Source organism: Aptenodytes forsteri, unplaced genomic scaffold, assembly GCF_000699145.1.
Source record: "Aptenodytes forsteri isolate BGI_AS27 unplaced genomic scaffold, ASM69914v1 Scaffold137, whole genome shotgun sequence".
NCBI lineage: Eukaryota > Metazoa > Chordata > Aves > Sphenisciformes > Spheniscidae > Aptenodytes > Aptenodytes forsteri.
The window spans coordinates 6,255,378-6,272,213 of record NW_008796221.1 but is presented as its reverse complement, the minus strand read 5'-3'; the positions used below and the strand labels follow the sequence as shown (position 1 = coordinate 6,272,213).

At 39.2% G+C, this 16,836-nt stretch overlaps 1 protein-coding gene across 1 annotated transcript in view; it reads left to right on the top strand.

Annotated features, from left to right (window-relative positions):
* MAGI2 (membrane associated guanylate kinase, WW and PDZ domain containing 2) overlaps positions 1 to 16,836 on the top strand; it is a 553,326-nt gene that overhangs the window by 527,103 nt on the left and 9,387 nt on the right. The window contains exon 22 of the mRNA XM_019474581.1: positions 4,894 to 5,032. Coding sequence (XP_019330126.1) covers positions 4,894 to 5,032 — 139 coding nt within the window. The remainder of the gene's footprint in view (positions 1 to 4,893; positions 5,033 to 16,836) is intronic.

Below are 16,836 nucleotides of genomic sequence, written 5' to 3'. Positions count from 1 at the left end.
ACCACCACATCTCCCACCAGTCCTTCTCTGCTTGTAAACAGCAGGTTGAGCGAGGCACCTCCCCTGGTAGGCTCACTTACCAGCTGTGTCAGGAAGTTGTCTTCCACACACTCCAGGAACCTCCTAGACTGCTTCCTCTCTGCCGTGTTGTATTTCCAGCAGATGTCTGGGAAGTTGAAGTCCCCCACGAGAACAAGGGCTAGCGATTGTGAGACTAACAACTTCAACAAAGAGAAATTAGTATAAATCAGAATAAGGAGAAAACTGCTTAAAGCATACTTAGATTCAAGTCAACTGAACTTGCTGATGTTCATGTATGCTCAGTGACTAAGAGAAAGTAATTTCTAGACTATTAGTAATTATGTCCAAGAATTCATGAAGGACAAGAAAGTTAGTAGCAGACTAGAGAAAGGAAAACATATTCCCAATTTTTAAAGTCAAATAATAGAGAAAAGTTCCTTAAACTTTCATTCGCAGAAATAATCTGCAACAAGTTATCAAAAAGTTGAAAAAATCCAGCAACATGTAAATTTTGGGAAGCAAATCTTGTCATATCAGCCTAATTTTCATTTCTTATTTCTGATTTTCATTTTGATTTATTTGTGGAAAAAGGGGAAGGAGAATGTATGAGACATCTTCTTTTCACCTTTCAACCCCACCTTGTATGAAATTCACAGAAACAGGATGGGGAAATAAACTTTAGGTGGAATCATTGTAATGTGGTTACTGAAAATAATCCCTCTCAAAGGCTGCTCTGAATGGTTTGCTCCTGAATAGTAAATACAAGTGTGAAATTACAAGTGTGGTTCTGAGGGATCTGGGATGAAACCAGCTCGATTCAATAATTTTATTAATAATTGGAGACCTATTGAGAAATAATAAAATAAAATTTGCTGATGCCAAGATGTCACTATTCGTAGAGGGTTTAAAAGGTCTTTGAGGAACTGACTTAGATTTCAAAATGAAAATATCATACTAAAGCAGTCAATCTGGTAAAATTCACTGAGGTGCACTGTGCTCGGTTTAGGGCAGAGAAATCGGATGCACAATGTAAAATAGGGAATAACTGTCTAGACAGTACTGCTGGGGATAATCTCGGAATCCAAGCTAACTGTGAGTCACAAATCTGATTTGTTACAAAAAGGCAAAGGTCTCATTCTGGGAACATTATTAATAAGTGTTTCTCCCACATGGGAGGAATGTTATCATTTTGATCTGTTCTGCCTACACCCCACCTTAGTAATATCTCCAGTTTGGAGGCTGCAGACAGACTTGGAAGGATCCAGAAGAGAAGTATAGAGAAATGTCATGTGTGGTATAAAACTGCAGGAGTCAACTTTTGATCCTAAAAAGAGAGTAATGAGGATCCGATGTAATAGGCACTGGGTTCTTTTCGGACCTGTTTCTATGCTTACCATTACCTCTGGCCTCACCTTGGTGCATCTTCAATATGTGGATATATCTAAGCTCCTCTTAAACAATCACTGGATTCAAAAAAGACAGAAATAGCCCCACAATATCTAAAAATCCATTCCACAATAGAAAAGAGGAGAGAGCGAGCACATTTGAATGCCTGGACAGAGAGAAAGCATGCAGCATGGTTTCCTCCCATATCAGACATCAGAGAATCTACATCAGCAAGGGGAAGGAAGGGAAGGTTATACATGTTTAACTGCAGAAAAAATAGTAATAGGAATTTGTACCTTATTAGACACATGGGGAACCACTCCTCAGTCAAGGTTTTCTTTTTTGTATGAATTCCCCAGATATGAATGTAAAGTCTAATTGAAGCTTTTCTCAGGATAAGAGTGTTGGCAGCTTTTCTCTTCTGTGTTGTTTTTCTTATCTAATCAGAGCTGGGCTTGTGCTGCAAAGGCAGTATAATTCCGTTATGCATCAGTCAGCCACAAGACACAAATGCATGGAACACAATTAACCCGTTGCTCCTGCAACTATTCATTTTAACTCCGGTCTCACACATTCTGATGTAAATTTGAGTACCTAATTTTCTCAAACTTTTTTCTCTCCCCTCCTTTGGTCACATAACCAAGATGCTGGCCTTTTTTAAGCTTTCCCAAGTTATTTGCGCATGAGATTTTATATTAAAAGCAGGAACTATCAAATCAGCTACATGCTGCCTACAGAGAAAAAAATATTTTAATCCACTGAAATACAGAAAAGGTTACATTAATACAAGATAGTTCTTGCAAATTGACCAATGAGAACAGAAGAAAAGCAAACAGCAAGGGAAAAATGTGACATTAGCTTAACCTTTTTACATATTAAACTGTATTAAAATCTCTTTCTGTCTTTCTGCTCCAGAGTGCAGAGGATTTTATCTGAAGGACTGTGCGTGCTCTGAACAGCTTTCATCAGTACTCATTTTAACAGTTATTTGTCAAGGAGTGTTAAAAACACCTCCTTCATTTGATCTAATCTGGCGTTTATTCTCTCAAAACATGCTAACAAGATCATTTTAAGTACCTTCTGCAAAACATGGTCTATCCAGGCAACATGACACAAAAAAGAGCTGTCTTTAAGGCTTTGGAAAGTCTGAGTTTACTTTTATAGGTTTTCTACCAGGGTTTAATTGTTTCATGACATTTAGAAACAGGTTTTCCCAAACTGGTTGAATTTTGTCTGTATTTGGCCTGACTAGTGTCCTTGTGGGGATGCTACAAATCCACCTTCTGTCTGTGCTACAGAAGTGGTAAGAGAGATTTTCCATTTTTGCTCTGAGTGTGTGCAGCAACAACATCCTACCAACTGCTCCAAAAGTCAGGGTGATGCAGAAAGCCCTGCACAGCCAAACCCAGGGGTGATCTCTCCACAATCCAGAGAGCACCTGCACTGTGTGTCATTGTGGCTTGGAGGTCATCAGAAGTGTCTAAAAATGCGTACTGCATGGTACAACCAAACGCATTCCTTTTAACAGAGAAAATCCACTAAGGAAGAAATTTGCACTGCAAAAATAAGGCCTTTTTGCACAAAATAATCCAAATTTTTTCCACCACTGCTCAGTCTGCATCATTTAAAAAGTGTGACAGCAAGGTTGAGAGGTTTTATTCGGATCAATGGCTTTTTAGTTAAGTAAAGTACTGGCATAGATTGCATACATGACTCTCGGAGATTCCTTAAAATAGGTTGCAACTCCTATTGACAAGGTATGAATTCCTATTGAGAAACACTGCCACAGTGCTTTTAGTGGCATTCTTTCTGTCTCTGAACAAAAGTAGGGACTAGGTAACTTCTTGACATCCCTTCCAGTTTTCGTGGATGCTAGGACTCTTTTTGACATTTCATATTATGCACATTTGTTTGGTAAATACTATATTTCAAACTCAGGAAGGAAGGAAAGCCTCTGAAGGATTACACTTTTAGTTGACAGAAATACAATAGTAGCAAAGAAAACATACAAACCAGAAAACATTTCAATGTCCAAGGCCAACAAAGAGCTGGTTTTGTCAAGACAGGCTTGTAAGAGGAAAAGGAAGTGCCCGTCATCTTGAAATCTCTATAGTCTCCTTAAAACCCTCTCTAGGATACATGCAGCGTTGTTATTTTAGTGTAGTGGATATGCACGGTGAGGAAGCCGTAGATGCAGACCGAGGCAGGTCAGATCCTGCCGAGCAGATGTGCTCCTCTGGCACTGATAAACGAGTTTGCTGAAACCACTCAACTGAGACCCTCACGCACCCCTCTTGGCTGCCCATCACCTGGACACGCACCTCTACCAGCACCAGAAGATCAGCCTTCCTTCTGGGCTTCACCTGGGTCACCCCTGCGATGGGGCTGGGAGGCTTCTGCAATGCAGCTGCAAAACATGAACTCCAAAGGCTGCGTGGTGCTGCTAACACAAGGCTCACACATCGCCTCACTGTGTTGCTCAGTTAACTGTCTCACAAAATAAGTGGGTGGCTGTGGTACTGCAGCACCAAACAAGCTGTACAGCTGCGGCTTACTACATGTGCCGTCTGCTGTGCCGACGAGGCACAGCGGAAAGCAATCGCTCCCCTATTCATTGAGAAGGTTTCCAGTGTTGAAAGCGGCTCTTCTCATGGAGAGAAGAGCAGAACCAAAACATCCCAGCGGGACGCAAAACTGGGAGGGAGATCGGGGTGGATGGGAGACACAGACAGTGCCCCATTTTACGGCTGTAGAAAGAGAGGCAGAAAAATAATAATGAAGCTAACTCTGACTGGAAAGCCAGCCGGGAGATGACTTGCAGAAATCTGTAATCAGAGCCCTGGAGTCCACCACTTTTACTAGACGGCTCAGCCAGGGGCTGTGCTTACTCCAAGCAAAAATCTTCTGTGGATAAATAGTTCAAAGCATGCTCTTGTAAGAACTCCAGCAAATCTGTGTGATCTGTGCCATAGCTCCTAACTTTTCTTTGTTTAATAGCTTGCTTCACAACAACTCTTGATTTGGTATAAAACTTTGCTACCAAGATTTGGATATTCAAACGATGGATCTTTGTATTTGTGCTTTGAACCTCTTTTTTCTCTATGAAAACAGCAAGTTAAATGCAGCAAAGGTCTTCTCGGGCCTGTACAACACTACAAGTTAAAGTGTAGCACAGATAATATTTCAAGTGATTCAAACATATCAACCAATTCAAAAAAACCTCTTACGTGTAGAAGACATGAGGCAAGTTACAAATGCATTACACTGATTTCGGCAGAAGACAAGCAGCATTTGATATACTACATTCAGAATCCACTTTGGAGGTTATTTAATCTGCCAGTAATATCCCTCACACAGACAGGAACAAATTTACCTTGATGTGTCTGTCTGTCATTCAAGTAACCTGTGATCCATTGAATATGTCTCTTTCTGAAACGCTCATTTTACTGCAATTCTGTCTGACTCAATATTCTTCTTACCTGACAGGTAGGAGATCAAATAATTGAAATCAATGGAGAAAGCACAAGGGACATGACACATGCCAGAGCAATAGAGCTAATCAAGTCTGGTGGCAGGAGAGTGCGACTGTTGTTGAAACGTGGAACAGGCCAGGTCCCAGAATATGGTGGGTTTTCATCTTTACATTTTTTTATGTGCATGAACCTATATAAATTAATTATATTGCTTTTGAGTTAAGTACCAATTGCAGATATTTATATATTGTAATGTCCTGGGGCATATTAAGTATGGGCTTAAGTGCTTACCTGAGTACAGGTGGACTTATCATATGTTTAAGTGCTTCCTTGGCTCAAGACCATATATGTGTGTCTGTTTTGCTGCCCTCCCGACACAGGCAATGGCTTATAATCTGTGCATTGAAGGAAGCACTTTGAACTCTTTAGGGGACATCTCTGAGCGTGCTGGGAGTTGCTGATTTGCCCATAAACTGTCCTTTTCTTCCTCTATTGGTACTTCTCTGCACATTTTGAATCACAGCAGATGATCTTGTTGTCATGCAATTCAGTCATTTGGGTTTAAACTCAAAGCATTAAGAAGAATGTACTTCTTTCTTTGACAACCCCACCCATTATATTATCTCTGACACTATACATGGATGATCAAGGAGAAGCCAACTCTGAATAAAAAAGGAGACTTTGCTCACTGTGGTGAGAAAGCAGGATCCATCCTTCTCATGTTTTGTTTCAGGGGGACTTCTGGGACTTTTTTGAGTATTTCAAAAAGTGTGAGTAATTTAGACAATATAGAAACCTTGTTTCATTACTGAAATGACAAGAAGTAAAAATAAATTATCCGAAGGTAATTCAAAGACACAAAAGCTCTTTTTTTAAATTGAAGTCAGGGCTTACTCTAAAGAACGTTGTGACAATGTCATATATTTACATAAGTTCTATGATGTGCACAGCTGGTCCTGAAATCTTACGGGAAAAGGGTTTTTTTAATGAAAATTCCTGGACTTCCTTATACTGGGAGGTCCAAAATTCTATTAAACTTTTCTAATGTTACTTTTGAAGTGCCACTGTCATTTCCCATTAGAATCAGAAATTGCAGTTAGCATATGAAAATTCAAAGTAATACTTAGGCTTAAGTGTAGTGTCAGGTCAGTCTTTGTTACCAACATAAATTCATTACCTCTGCTAGAGACATTAAAGTAAGCTCCACTGAAAGTCAGCGCTTTGCTGGCTGTCAGTATACATGGTAATGGCACCATTTTCTTCTCTAAACTAGAGCCAACTCTGTGGCTGAGGCAATACTCGGGATAGTGTTTGTTGTATTTTTTCCAGCTTTCAAGAGCTTCTGAATAAGGACAGCAAGGATGGGCCGCAGCCCACTCATCTGGTGATAAAGTTAGTGAGTTATACTCTTGGTGAGTAGGAACGAAGCTACAATGGCTTTCAGGGATTATGATAAATTGGTACTAAGACATTTAATATCAATTTTAACCAGTGTATAATCCTTTCAGGGAGACCTCCAACAGAGATTCAGATCATGTCCAAAACTTCTGTAGGGAGAGGTGCATCAATTTTAATGAAAGAACAAACAAACATCCAGGACTGATATAGCAGTAGTAATCCTTCTCAAATAGCAGAACCATATAGCAGCACTTCTCTGGTTCCTCAGAAAACAATTTAATCTAAGGAAGGTCACAGGGGGCTGCTATGAGCAAAGAATCAATTACAGTTCAGACCCATTCCAAATCTGACTTTCTTAAGATCCCAATTCCGGATGGCCCTTAAACCTAGGCTTACAGAAGATCCAAAATAAATTTCTATATTTATATAATCTTATAAATCTGTACCTTATTCCAGAATCGTAAGAAAATGTAAATAGATGTAAAAAAAGTTCAGTGTAAACAGCATTGTTTTGGGAAAACAAATCCCCTGAAATGTGTAAATGTGCACAAGCCTTCCCTTCCCCAGAAGAAATGAGTAGGAAATACAGATAAACCACTACAAATCCAGGCATGGTTTATAGTGCTAACAGAAAGAAACAAGACGACTTCACAGGATTGTTTAAAGCCATGCTCACCATTCAGAAAGGCATTTGGAATGCTTAGCATTAGTTGTGCAAAAATGCAGCTTGCTATGTTATAAAAGTTGCTATAAAGAAGTGCTGTTTAATCAGATCATTTTCCTAGCTGCATCCCCAGCTTACAGCTCCATACAGGAGGAGGACTAAGTAGCTGTGCTTGAAAGCCGTGTTGTCCTACTGCACTGAAAAAGCAGTAAAAGTGTTCAGGAATTACTTCATAATGTACACACAACCTACAGAAAGCATGACAGCAAAGGATAACATCTGCATGTCTGCAGTTCTTAGTATGTGTATTACGCAGGCAGAGAAATGTTAGTCCTGTATCCAGTCTGCAGGCAGAATGGAAGCCACAGAAGAAGATGCCTGTTGAAATTAACTGAGATATTAAAATCCTCCCTAGGTCATTTCCCAAAGCAATGAGAAATACTCTAAGAACAAACAGAAGATGCACATAAAAATCAACAGCAGCCTGCTTAGGAAGTTAAAAACAGAACTTAACAAACATAAATTATTAAAACCGGAGGGCATGTCTCGATAAGGCCAGAATTCAAGGGTAAGTCATTGTGCTGCAAAGAATGTCTGTCGGAGTATTAATGACAGAGACCCCCAGAGAAGACTGTCCTTTCCAAGTGATGGAAAACTGAATGCAGAGAAGATTGTGACAGTTAAGCTTGAGGACAAAGTGGTCCTGAGGACAGTAGACAAACTAGTCAATATTTAGTATTTCCCTCTTCTTCCCACCAGAATTGCATGGCTGGGATGTAACAAGACCAACTGGAGTTTCTTTTACTGAAATAATCAGCTTTTTTTTTTTTCAGTAAGTACATGTCAGAAATACTTCTTATTCTCATCAGGGTCTGGCTCTGGAGACTGTCAGTGGGAAATAAGACTTAGCTGAATATAAAAATGCAAGGCTGGAGGGCTGAGCTGGTATGTGGGTTGCAACAGTGGTGTGCAGCAGAAGCCTAGGGAGAAATAAAATCAGAGCAAGTGTACCAAGGTCCTTTCCTGGATATTCTCTCTCAGTCTCTGGCAAGCGAAATGGTCAGGGACTTCCCAAGTCAGTTGTAGTACTGCTGTGTTTAAAGACCTTTCCAACAGCAGTGGCATTCAGACTCACAGTATTAAAAAGAAGGAAGCTTACCTAGAACAAGCTAAACCAACCAGCCAAAAACCATCACATTATTGTCTCTCAGTCTTCAACATTTTGATTTTCCTTATGCAATATAATCAATGCTTTTTAAATTCCAGAGCCATGTTTCTGTTAGTACAAAATACAGCGGTATATATTTAAGTGCAAGAAATATCAGTGTTTGAATGATGATGTGATTTACATCAGTTAAAAGCAGTTTTAAGGAAAAATCATCAATGGTAAGAAAATGATCTGTGAAAGAAAAGAATATGCATTGAAAGAAGAAAGCAGGCAGTGAAGAAACAAAGAACAAGCTCCTGGGAGGATGTAAATCTCCTGAATGAGTTGTGTCAGTTTATTCTGCCTGAAAATCTGTCCCTACAAGTACATCTCAGAAAATTCTAGCTGAGCTGAAGCACTATTCAAACCTAGGGGAAGAAATAAAGTGTGTTGCAAATGCATCATTTACCTCAATGCCAGCTGCTGATTTTGCTTGAAAACAAATGCCAGAGGTCCCAGAGCACTTCAGAGGGAGAAATCCCCTTGTAGCGTGCACGGTAGCATCAGAATATATGGGAAGGAGCACAGATATGATTAATGCTTAAAAACAATAGCTGATTTCACAGCAGGGTGCAACAAAAGAAGCTTAGAAAACAGATGTTTTATCATCCAGCATCTCAGAACATGTTTGCTGAGGATAAGGATAGCCAGAGGAACTGTGCTTCCACTGAAGGTGAATTATCATTGCTCATCCAAACCCGAAGAACATCAACATCATGTTTCATAGGAAATAGTCTGCCAGCCATGTTCTCCAAAGAACCAAGTCATAGTAAGAAATCATATTACTGTGCAAGAAAGACTAGAAGTACTGCTGGGAATCCTGATCCCTAAGTGTACTTAATGCCCGGGGAGTCCAGCTGCAGGGAGTGCGAGGTTTAATACATGCCACAGGACATAAAACTCACAGTCATCACTGTAGCACTGAGCACTTCTCAGACCGACATTAAATACAATTTGAATAAAATGACAGACCAAGAGTTTTCTTGCAATGGCTGCCTAATTCTCTGTGTATGCATCTACCTAAGAGGTTATTGACTTCAGCAGGAGCTACTGGGTACACAGCACTTCTAAAAATCTGTTTGCTCACAATATGTGAGCCTAATTACAGATGCTCGTATTTTTCAGGCCGTAGCCATAGCTGTATAAACACCATCAGAAGGACAACTACATTGAGCAGCCAAGCATTGGGATGAAGAAGCATCCCTAAAGGCAAAATGTGGGAAAACTATTCACAAAATCCCAAAATAGTAACATTAAAGATTAAGTAAATCTAACAAATCACAGCCTTTCCATCCAGCAATGAGCTCTGCAAGAGGCAAATTCTAATGACGGATCAGCCCCAGGAAGCTACGGTTTTCTCTGAGTACAACCACTGTTTTCTCTAAATATCTATGGAAGAAGGTCCCTAGGAAAGGCTGGGATGTTTCATTCTCAGTCCCAGCAGTCCTGGCAGCTTGCTTCTTCTGGCTTACTTCTCCTAGCATTTCCCAACTGGAGCTTTCATTACTCAAAGATACATTAAAATATAAGTTCCTAGAAGTATCTGAAAGCAGTGACTCTTATAACCAAATTGCAAACAGGGCATAAAGGTGGAGGAGGCTGAGGCACAATTAACACTTGTAGGTGGACTCCATCCCTCCGGCAAGGCACAACCTCCTTCCCCAGATGCATTCTGTCTGACACTGCAGAGGGAGCAGAAACACTGAATTTCACCCACGAGGAACATCTAGAAGAAAGCTAATTCATTTCCCTTCCTGCTTTCACAGCAGGACTTCAAAATCATACTTGCTATCAAGCTTGGTAGTTTTTCACTTAGTTTTAAGTTGCTTAAGAGGTCCTGCAGAAAGTTGTAAGTTTTGGAGACTCCAGCCCATTCACACTGAGATTTTGGTAAACATTTCCATTGCTCTGTCTTGGAAATATGGATCTGGCCCTGAGCGTGCTGGGTCAGGGTGTGGCACTAACACACACAGAGCCGCGAGAGCCAGAATCAATGAGGTTTGGTGAACAAGGAATCTGTGTCTCGGGGCTGGTTGGCGCTTGATGGATGTACACAACAGTGGTTCTTTCCCTCCCTCTTCCCCTTTGCTTGACTTTGTTAAAGACACGTCCTGGGGTTGCATTGTGCATTTTTGGAATCTCTGTTGTTTCACATGATGCTAAATTATGTACAAATCTCACCCTGTGACTTCATGACATTCAGGTGATTTTACAGAATAGAGTTTAGATTCATTTTTGGCTCTTTAAGGGAAGAGTTCCATATGTAAAATGTAAAGTTCCAGTATACATAAAAACATTGCTGGTTAACAGACAAAAGGTAGAAGGTATTTAGCAGTAAGTCATTTTTGAAGGGCCTTGAAGAAACTCTCAGCTCATGTATCAGCACTACCCCACCAACAAAACCAAAAAATGTCAGAGTTGATACCAATACAAGGATTTTTCATACAAATAAATTGGCACAGTTCTGAAATGCATTAAACCCTTTGCTTTTTTTTTTGTTATGACTCCTTCAAAAAGCACCTCAAGATGTACTCCACATCCATAGTCCAGGTGAATCTACATCCTGAATATATATGCACAGTAGTTTCAGTCATCCACTAATATTTAGACTTACAGTGCATGCTTATTTGTCTTGGCTTTACAGAAATACTTCTTTCCTGTTACATATGAGCTTTTTACTCAGTTATTCTAAACTTACTAAGAATTCTCTGCTCTAACAATAGTACAATATCTGTATGTCACTGGTTCTGTTAATTCTAATGATTGGTCCTAGGCTGTTCCTCCCCTTCCTTTAGGAATGGTACCTTCCAGTCTCTCCATGTGCATGAAAAGTGACAAGCATGGGTCCCCATATTTCTACTTATTGGGCCACCCTAAAGACACGGTTTGTAAACTCTGCATGTATATTATCTTTCTCTAATACGCTTTTGTTTCTCACAACTGTTAATAGAGTTTTTTCCAACTTTTTCTTACACATTAGCTCATTTAGTTTCTACAGTATTCGACTTTTCTTTCATAACTTATTATCTTAGATATCAAAGCAGCTATGCATTTTACAAATGTCTTTTAATATCCTAGATAACTGGTTCTTCATGTTACACTGCTGCTAGTGCAAGAAACACAGCCATAGGTCCGCTATATATCCGCTTTTTCTCATGACAAAAATTTATCATCTGAATATGACTTTTCAGGTAGAAAATCTTAAACTTTTGGGAACCAAAGCCATAATTTTCCCCTTCCTTATGGTACTTGGCTTGCAAAAATATTAATAATAGGAAGGTGGAAGTTAGATACTAATCTCAAACAATATTTATATGCAGCCTCTTGAAGAAATAACTAATGTAAAATTGAAGACTTTTTGGAACACGCTGTATGGCAATACTCATTTTTTAAACCCAGCAGCTATGCTGAATTTACACAAAGTACTTTGCACTTGATTTCAAGCTATTTTCTTCATAAATCAGATCCAACTGCACAGATTGTGCAGATACACGAAATTTGTAATACAGAGTCATGGCTCAGAAATGATACCTGGAAAGCAAAGAAAAAGAAAAACTTATTTTTCTTATTTTTTAATTGATTGCTGTCATCACAGAAAACACAAAAGTGTTCAGATGCATTCAGTCTGCTGTAGATTTTGCACAATGTAGTATATCTGCTAAAATTATAAAGCCAGTCTCACACTATCAAAGTAAACAGATTGGAAACAGAAAGGGAGTTATACCCAAAGGTGTCCTCCTAGCCTTTGAGCTTCGAGCAGCTCCTCCTGTGTGATGCCCACAGAATTCCTGCCCCCAGCACCCAGGCACTAAGCTGTGCTTAAGGTATCAGTCTTGTGCATGCAAACCCGGGTAATCTAATCAATTGCTTGTGTGTGTTTCCAGTTATAGCTTATTTCCAATTTGTGTCTATAAATAAGAATTTTTTGAACACAGATATGTCCCTATACTTCGCTAGTGCAGAGCTGGACACATCTAGAGGCCATTTGAAAATTGTACCCATGTTGTTCAAGTGTGCATGTCACCATCGGAGACCTCCTAGCAACAAAGAACTTTCTGCACCGTGTAGAAATCTGAATTGCACCATTCCTTGCAGTCATTCGCACCTTATTTCTGCTTTGTTCTCCTTGGCACTTCACTAAAAATAGTTTAGAGAGATCATGAGGTTAAAAAATCCAGGCTGGCATTAGGGCCATTTAACAAATCTCAGCTGTCAAGCATAGGAAGTTCAGCGAACTGCTGATCCACCACAAGCGTTAGATATTTATAACCATAGCTTTCTATGCGTTATCTTTATTTTTCCTCCTGTAGCATAATGGACACAGGAAATGAGTCGTTTTTCCTGAAATAAGTAGAAACGTAAATCCTCTATAAATACAGCTAAAGTTAGTTTTGCACAGTCACTCAGCCATGAATGGTTCTGATTATTTATTTGGCAGGAAGTGTTAGGACAGAATTTTTTTCCCTGTAAAATATATCCAGAAAATCGAAAGCAATTTAGTTTGGGTCAACACCAAAAGCAAAATACTTGATTGGTAAAAAGAACTGATATCAGGTCAAATGAAAATATGTGTGTTATAAAGTGTTTCAATTTCAGGTGTTTTTCAGGTGTGACTTTTGAGGGGGAGGATTTTCCTAAAGAGCCGGTTTTGCAATGGGGCTTTTTCCAACCAAATTGTGTCTGTGCTACCATTTATTAGAGCACTGACCAAGGATGTAAGCCAAATTTCCTGATGCAGAACAGATATATCAACCATTCTAGCATGTCTTAGGAGGGGCCCCTACCATAACATCATAGTGCAGTCTGTTATGAGTCCGCATGTCTCCCACATGAATTGTTCCATTTTGTATAAATAATCACTCACGGAAGATGATCAGCAAGCTTACTTGAAGTTAGATATAGCACAGGAGAGATGCAGGTGCTAGAAGGTGGTTTAGAAAGTACATCCAGATCAAGTGATACATGCCTGTGCTTTCTTGTACCATGGGTTTGGTAGCCCTTAGTAGTGACTACTGCATTTATATTTGCAAAAATAGATGAAAAATTAGGAGCTTATACTGTGTTTTTATTGTTTGAATACAGTTAAATCCTTCAGAAATCTCCAGTCAGCTGCAAACGGCATTTTTCTAGTTCTTTAAATCTGTTAGTATGTCTGAAGCTTTTATGTTTGTCTAATAAATGGCTAAAGCATCTTGACCTGTACATTTAAGCTAAATACTCCTACCTGTTCAAAGTAGTGATCAGATAATCCAATTCATCCTATTTTTAATGCTCATTTTATAAATCTCTAGAGCTGAGGTTGGGTGTTATTCGAAACTTGAACTACCCCATATATCATTCATCTGATGTGAGTGCAAAAATCAATAGTCATTTTGGAAAAGCGCCCTTTCCTTCTGTGACCACCTTGGTGGAACTGCAAACATTTATTCATATTCCTGCTGCATTTCCAATACCACCTTCTTATTTCTAGCAATATCAACTTAATTTCAGGAACCTGTGGTATGTAAGAAAAAAAAAAAAAGGACTAACTAAATGAATCAATATACTGGTTAATAAAATTGGTCTAAAACCATCAGGCAATTTGAATATGGGCTCCCAAAGGTTCTAGCTGTTTTATTGCTATGGCTAAAAACTATTCAAGGACAAAACTGAATATTAAAATTTGCTTTACAAACATGTCTTTAGTATTTAATTCATATGTAGCAGCTGGCAGGAAAGTAGAACATCCTTCTGTTAAATAACAGTGTATGTGTAAGGATATGTGGGTGTGTATAGTTATTTCTGTCTTACAGCAAATTTCTATTTTAAAAGATACGTAGACCTTTTACATAGGTATCCCTTGATATAGAAATAGAAAACACAGTTTTGAAAGAAAGAGGGACACATGGGAAGATATTTTTAGTTTTGTGGCAATGTTTTTGAGCTTTCAGGGAAGCGATACCTTTTCCTTACTTTTTAAATGCAAATATACTGAGTCCTTTCCATAGTCCTAAACATTGCTTTGGCAATTACACTCCCAGTGGCTTTGGGCAGTCCAGCTGAATTCTCTAACCCACGCTTCTTTCATCTGTATAACAGGGATAGAAATATTTACTTACCTATCTCATGGGAGTGTTATGGGGATTAATTATTTAATGCTTGAAAAGCACTTTAAAGATTAAAATTCCTAGTTGACTACTCAGTATTATTATTAAAGCAGAACCTCACTAATCCACACGCATTATAATCCACACCAAAATTGGCAGTGTCCCCCCACATCTGAGCAAAGATTTAATAATAAGGCTGTTGAGCAAGTTCTCTTATTGCTAAGGCTTAATTATTACAATATAATATTCTGGAGTAGATTTACTAATATGGTGTAAAGTGTAGATAATTACAGCTAAACTACAGTGAATAAAACAGATGAACAAACATTATCCCTGGTTTTGTTCACATAAACTGGCAAGCAGATTTACCAGCCAAAGAGAAAAGTCCCACCCACAAATCTTTTTCTAACTTTTTTTTGATGGCTTCCTGTATTTCCATCCAGTTGATGACATTAGAAGATAAGCACCCAAAATACAGGGCCTGAAAGAACGCAGCCATCCCGCTGTCTCCACAGCATCAGTTTTTCCTTTCTTCATGTAATCCAGGGAAATAGGAAAAAAGGAAATTCAGTAACACTTACTGTGTCCTTGCAATTTGCCGTAGGATTAAGTCCAGTCTTCTGCTGTTGCAGTGTAACGTCCCGTAAAATCCCTCTCCTGCTGCTCATTTCGTAATCCCTCTCATCTGCAAATTTGCAAAGGACCCCCAATTAATATCAAGACTGCATCACTTCAACTTGTTTTTAATCAGAGTTAGCTTCCCTACGGGTCTGTGATGGTATCCTTACTATATAGAGCTCCGTATCGAAGGGGACAGTATGAAGGCACAAACCGTTATTCCTATGGCCTGGCCCAATAATTCTCATCATGACGGTTGTGCAATAACTGCTTCAAAGGGCAGGCTTCAGGGGATCTAAAACCGGTTCCGCATCTCTTCAGCACAGTCAGTTTTCTGCAATGGCATGCCCCAAAGGAGACCAGAGCCACTCATCTACATTTTTAAGTGAACAGTGATTTGGAGGGGTCAAACTTCATACTCTTCAGAAGGACCTGGAAACTATTGTGTGTCTTCCTCTGGCTTGACAGGAACAAGAACATTTTATCTTTGTACCTCCTGACAAAGACTCCATCTCTAAGAGTATCAGCTGAACTTCGGATACAATGGCTTTGAACTCATTTACATGATTTTTTAATTGATCTGTGGTTATCCAGGTGTAAAAAGTCTGGCTTTTTAGCTTGCTTAAAAGAATCCATAAACAGCCATCAGCTCTTTTAGGGACAAAAGCACAGCCATCAAAGTATGAAAAGTTATATAAAAGTACAACAAGAAGCAATCAAGCTGTATCAGAAAAGCCTTGCCAGTGGCCTGGTGCTATGATACCCAGGACTAAATTAAACTAACAGGGCCTCTTATGACTCTAGTCATTGGCATCTGAAATTTGATGAGTCTAAATGGTCACATAGAGAGTGACATAAAAAAATGTTATTCCAACCATTAGAGAGGAGAAGGCAAGCTTTGCCCGTACAGGGACTTGCAGCTGGTCCTGCCTCTGCCCTTCTCGCCCCACCATCCCATGGTGCAATTCCTGGCTGATGCTTTGTGGCGCCCGACTGCAGGGAGAGGTTAGCAGAGCTCATGGCCTCTGTCAGATTTCTTATAGCTTGTTACTCCTAGCTTGGGAAAAAACCCTCAGAAAATGAAATGCTTTTTTTTTGCTTTGACAATATGAGTTAACTGTCACTCTCCAACCGATGCTTAACGAACATGACCATAGAGCATGTTATATTTTGCAGAGCTAGAGCAACACATATGCAACCCGGAATTTTAAACATCTGGGTTTTCTAACAACGTGTAGTTTGTGTTTACTCGTTAGGAGCTGAATATTACAATGTGACATTCACTTATTCGTGCACTTCCATCTCATTATACAGTTTTCAGAGAACATTGTCTCAGCATCCAAAAGCTATCAGATACCACAACAGCCCCGACAGCAAGCGTGGTCCCAGGGTCAGCTCTGCACCTTCAGCACCCAGCGGCCTCAAGTCTGAAAAGAGTTTGCTAAAGAGAGACTAAACTAATTCTGCAGCTTCTACCCTAAGCAGGATGGGAATACTTATTCATGAGCTTTGTAAATAAGGATGCATTCAAACCAAGTTATGTGTTTTGCTTAAGATCCTGCTGCGATCTTAAGTGAGAACCGCCAACACTCAGCGCCTGTCAGAAACAACTTTCTAGGGGCACTTCATATACAGTCAAAATGCTCTGAATTCCCACTTATTAAATAAATTTTATATATTATCTACATACCTTTAATAATGACAGCTGTTTATTGACCAGACAGGATGTGATGCCTACTGTTAACACCCATTTTAGCTGTGATAATTAATAATTTTCATATTTAAGTTTAATTAAGTGTGTAATATCCAACTCTTAAATTATTCAGTCTCTGCAGAATGTTTTTCATTAATACCACACATTCTATTAACATATTTATGATCACCTTTTATGACTTAATGTGGCTTAATTCTATTAATCAAAACTAATTTTAAAGTCATTATCTTTTTTAATTATACAGTAACTTGCAATGTAAATTTTCCAGC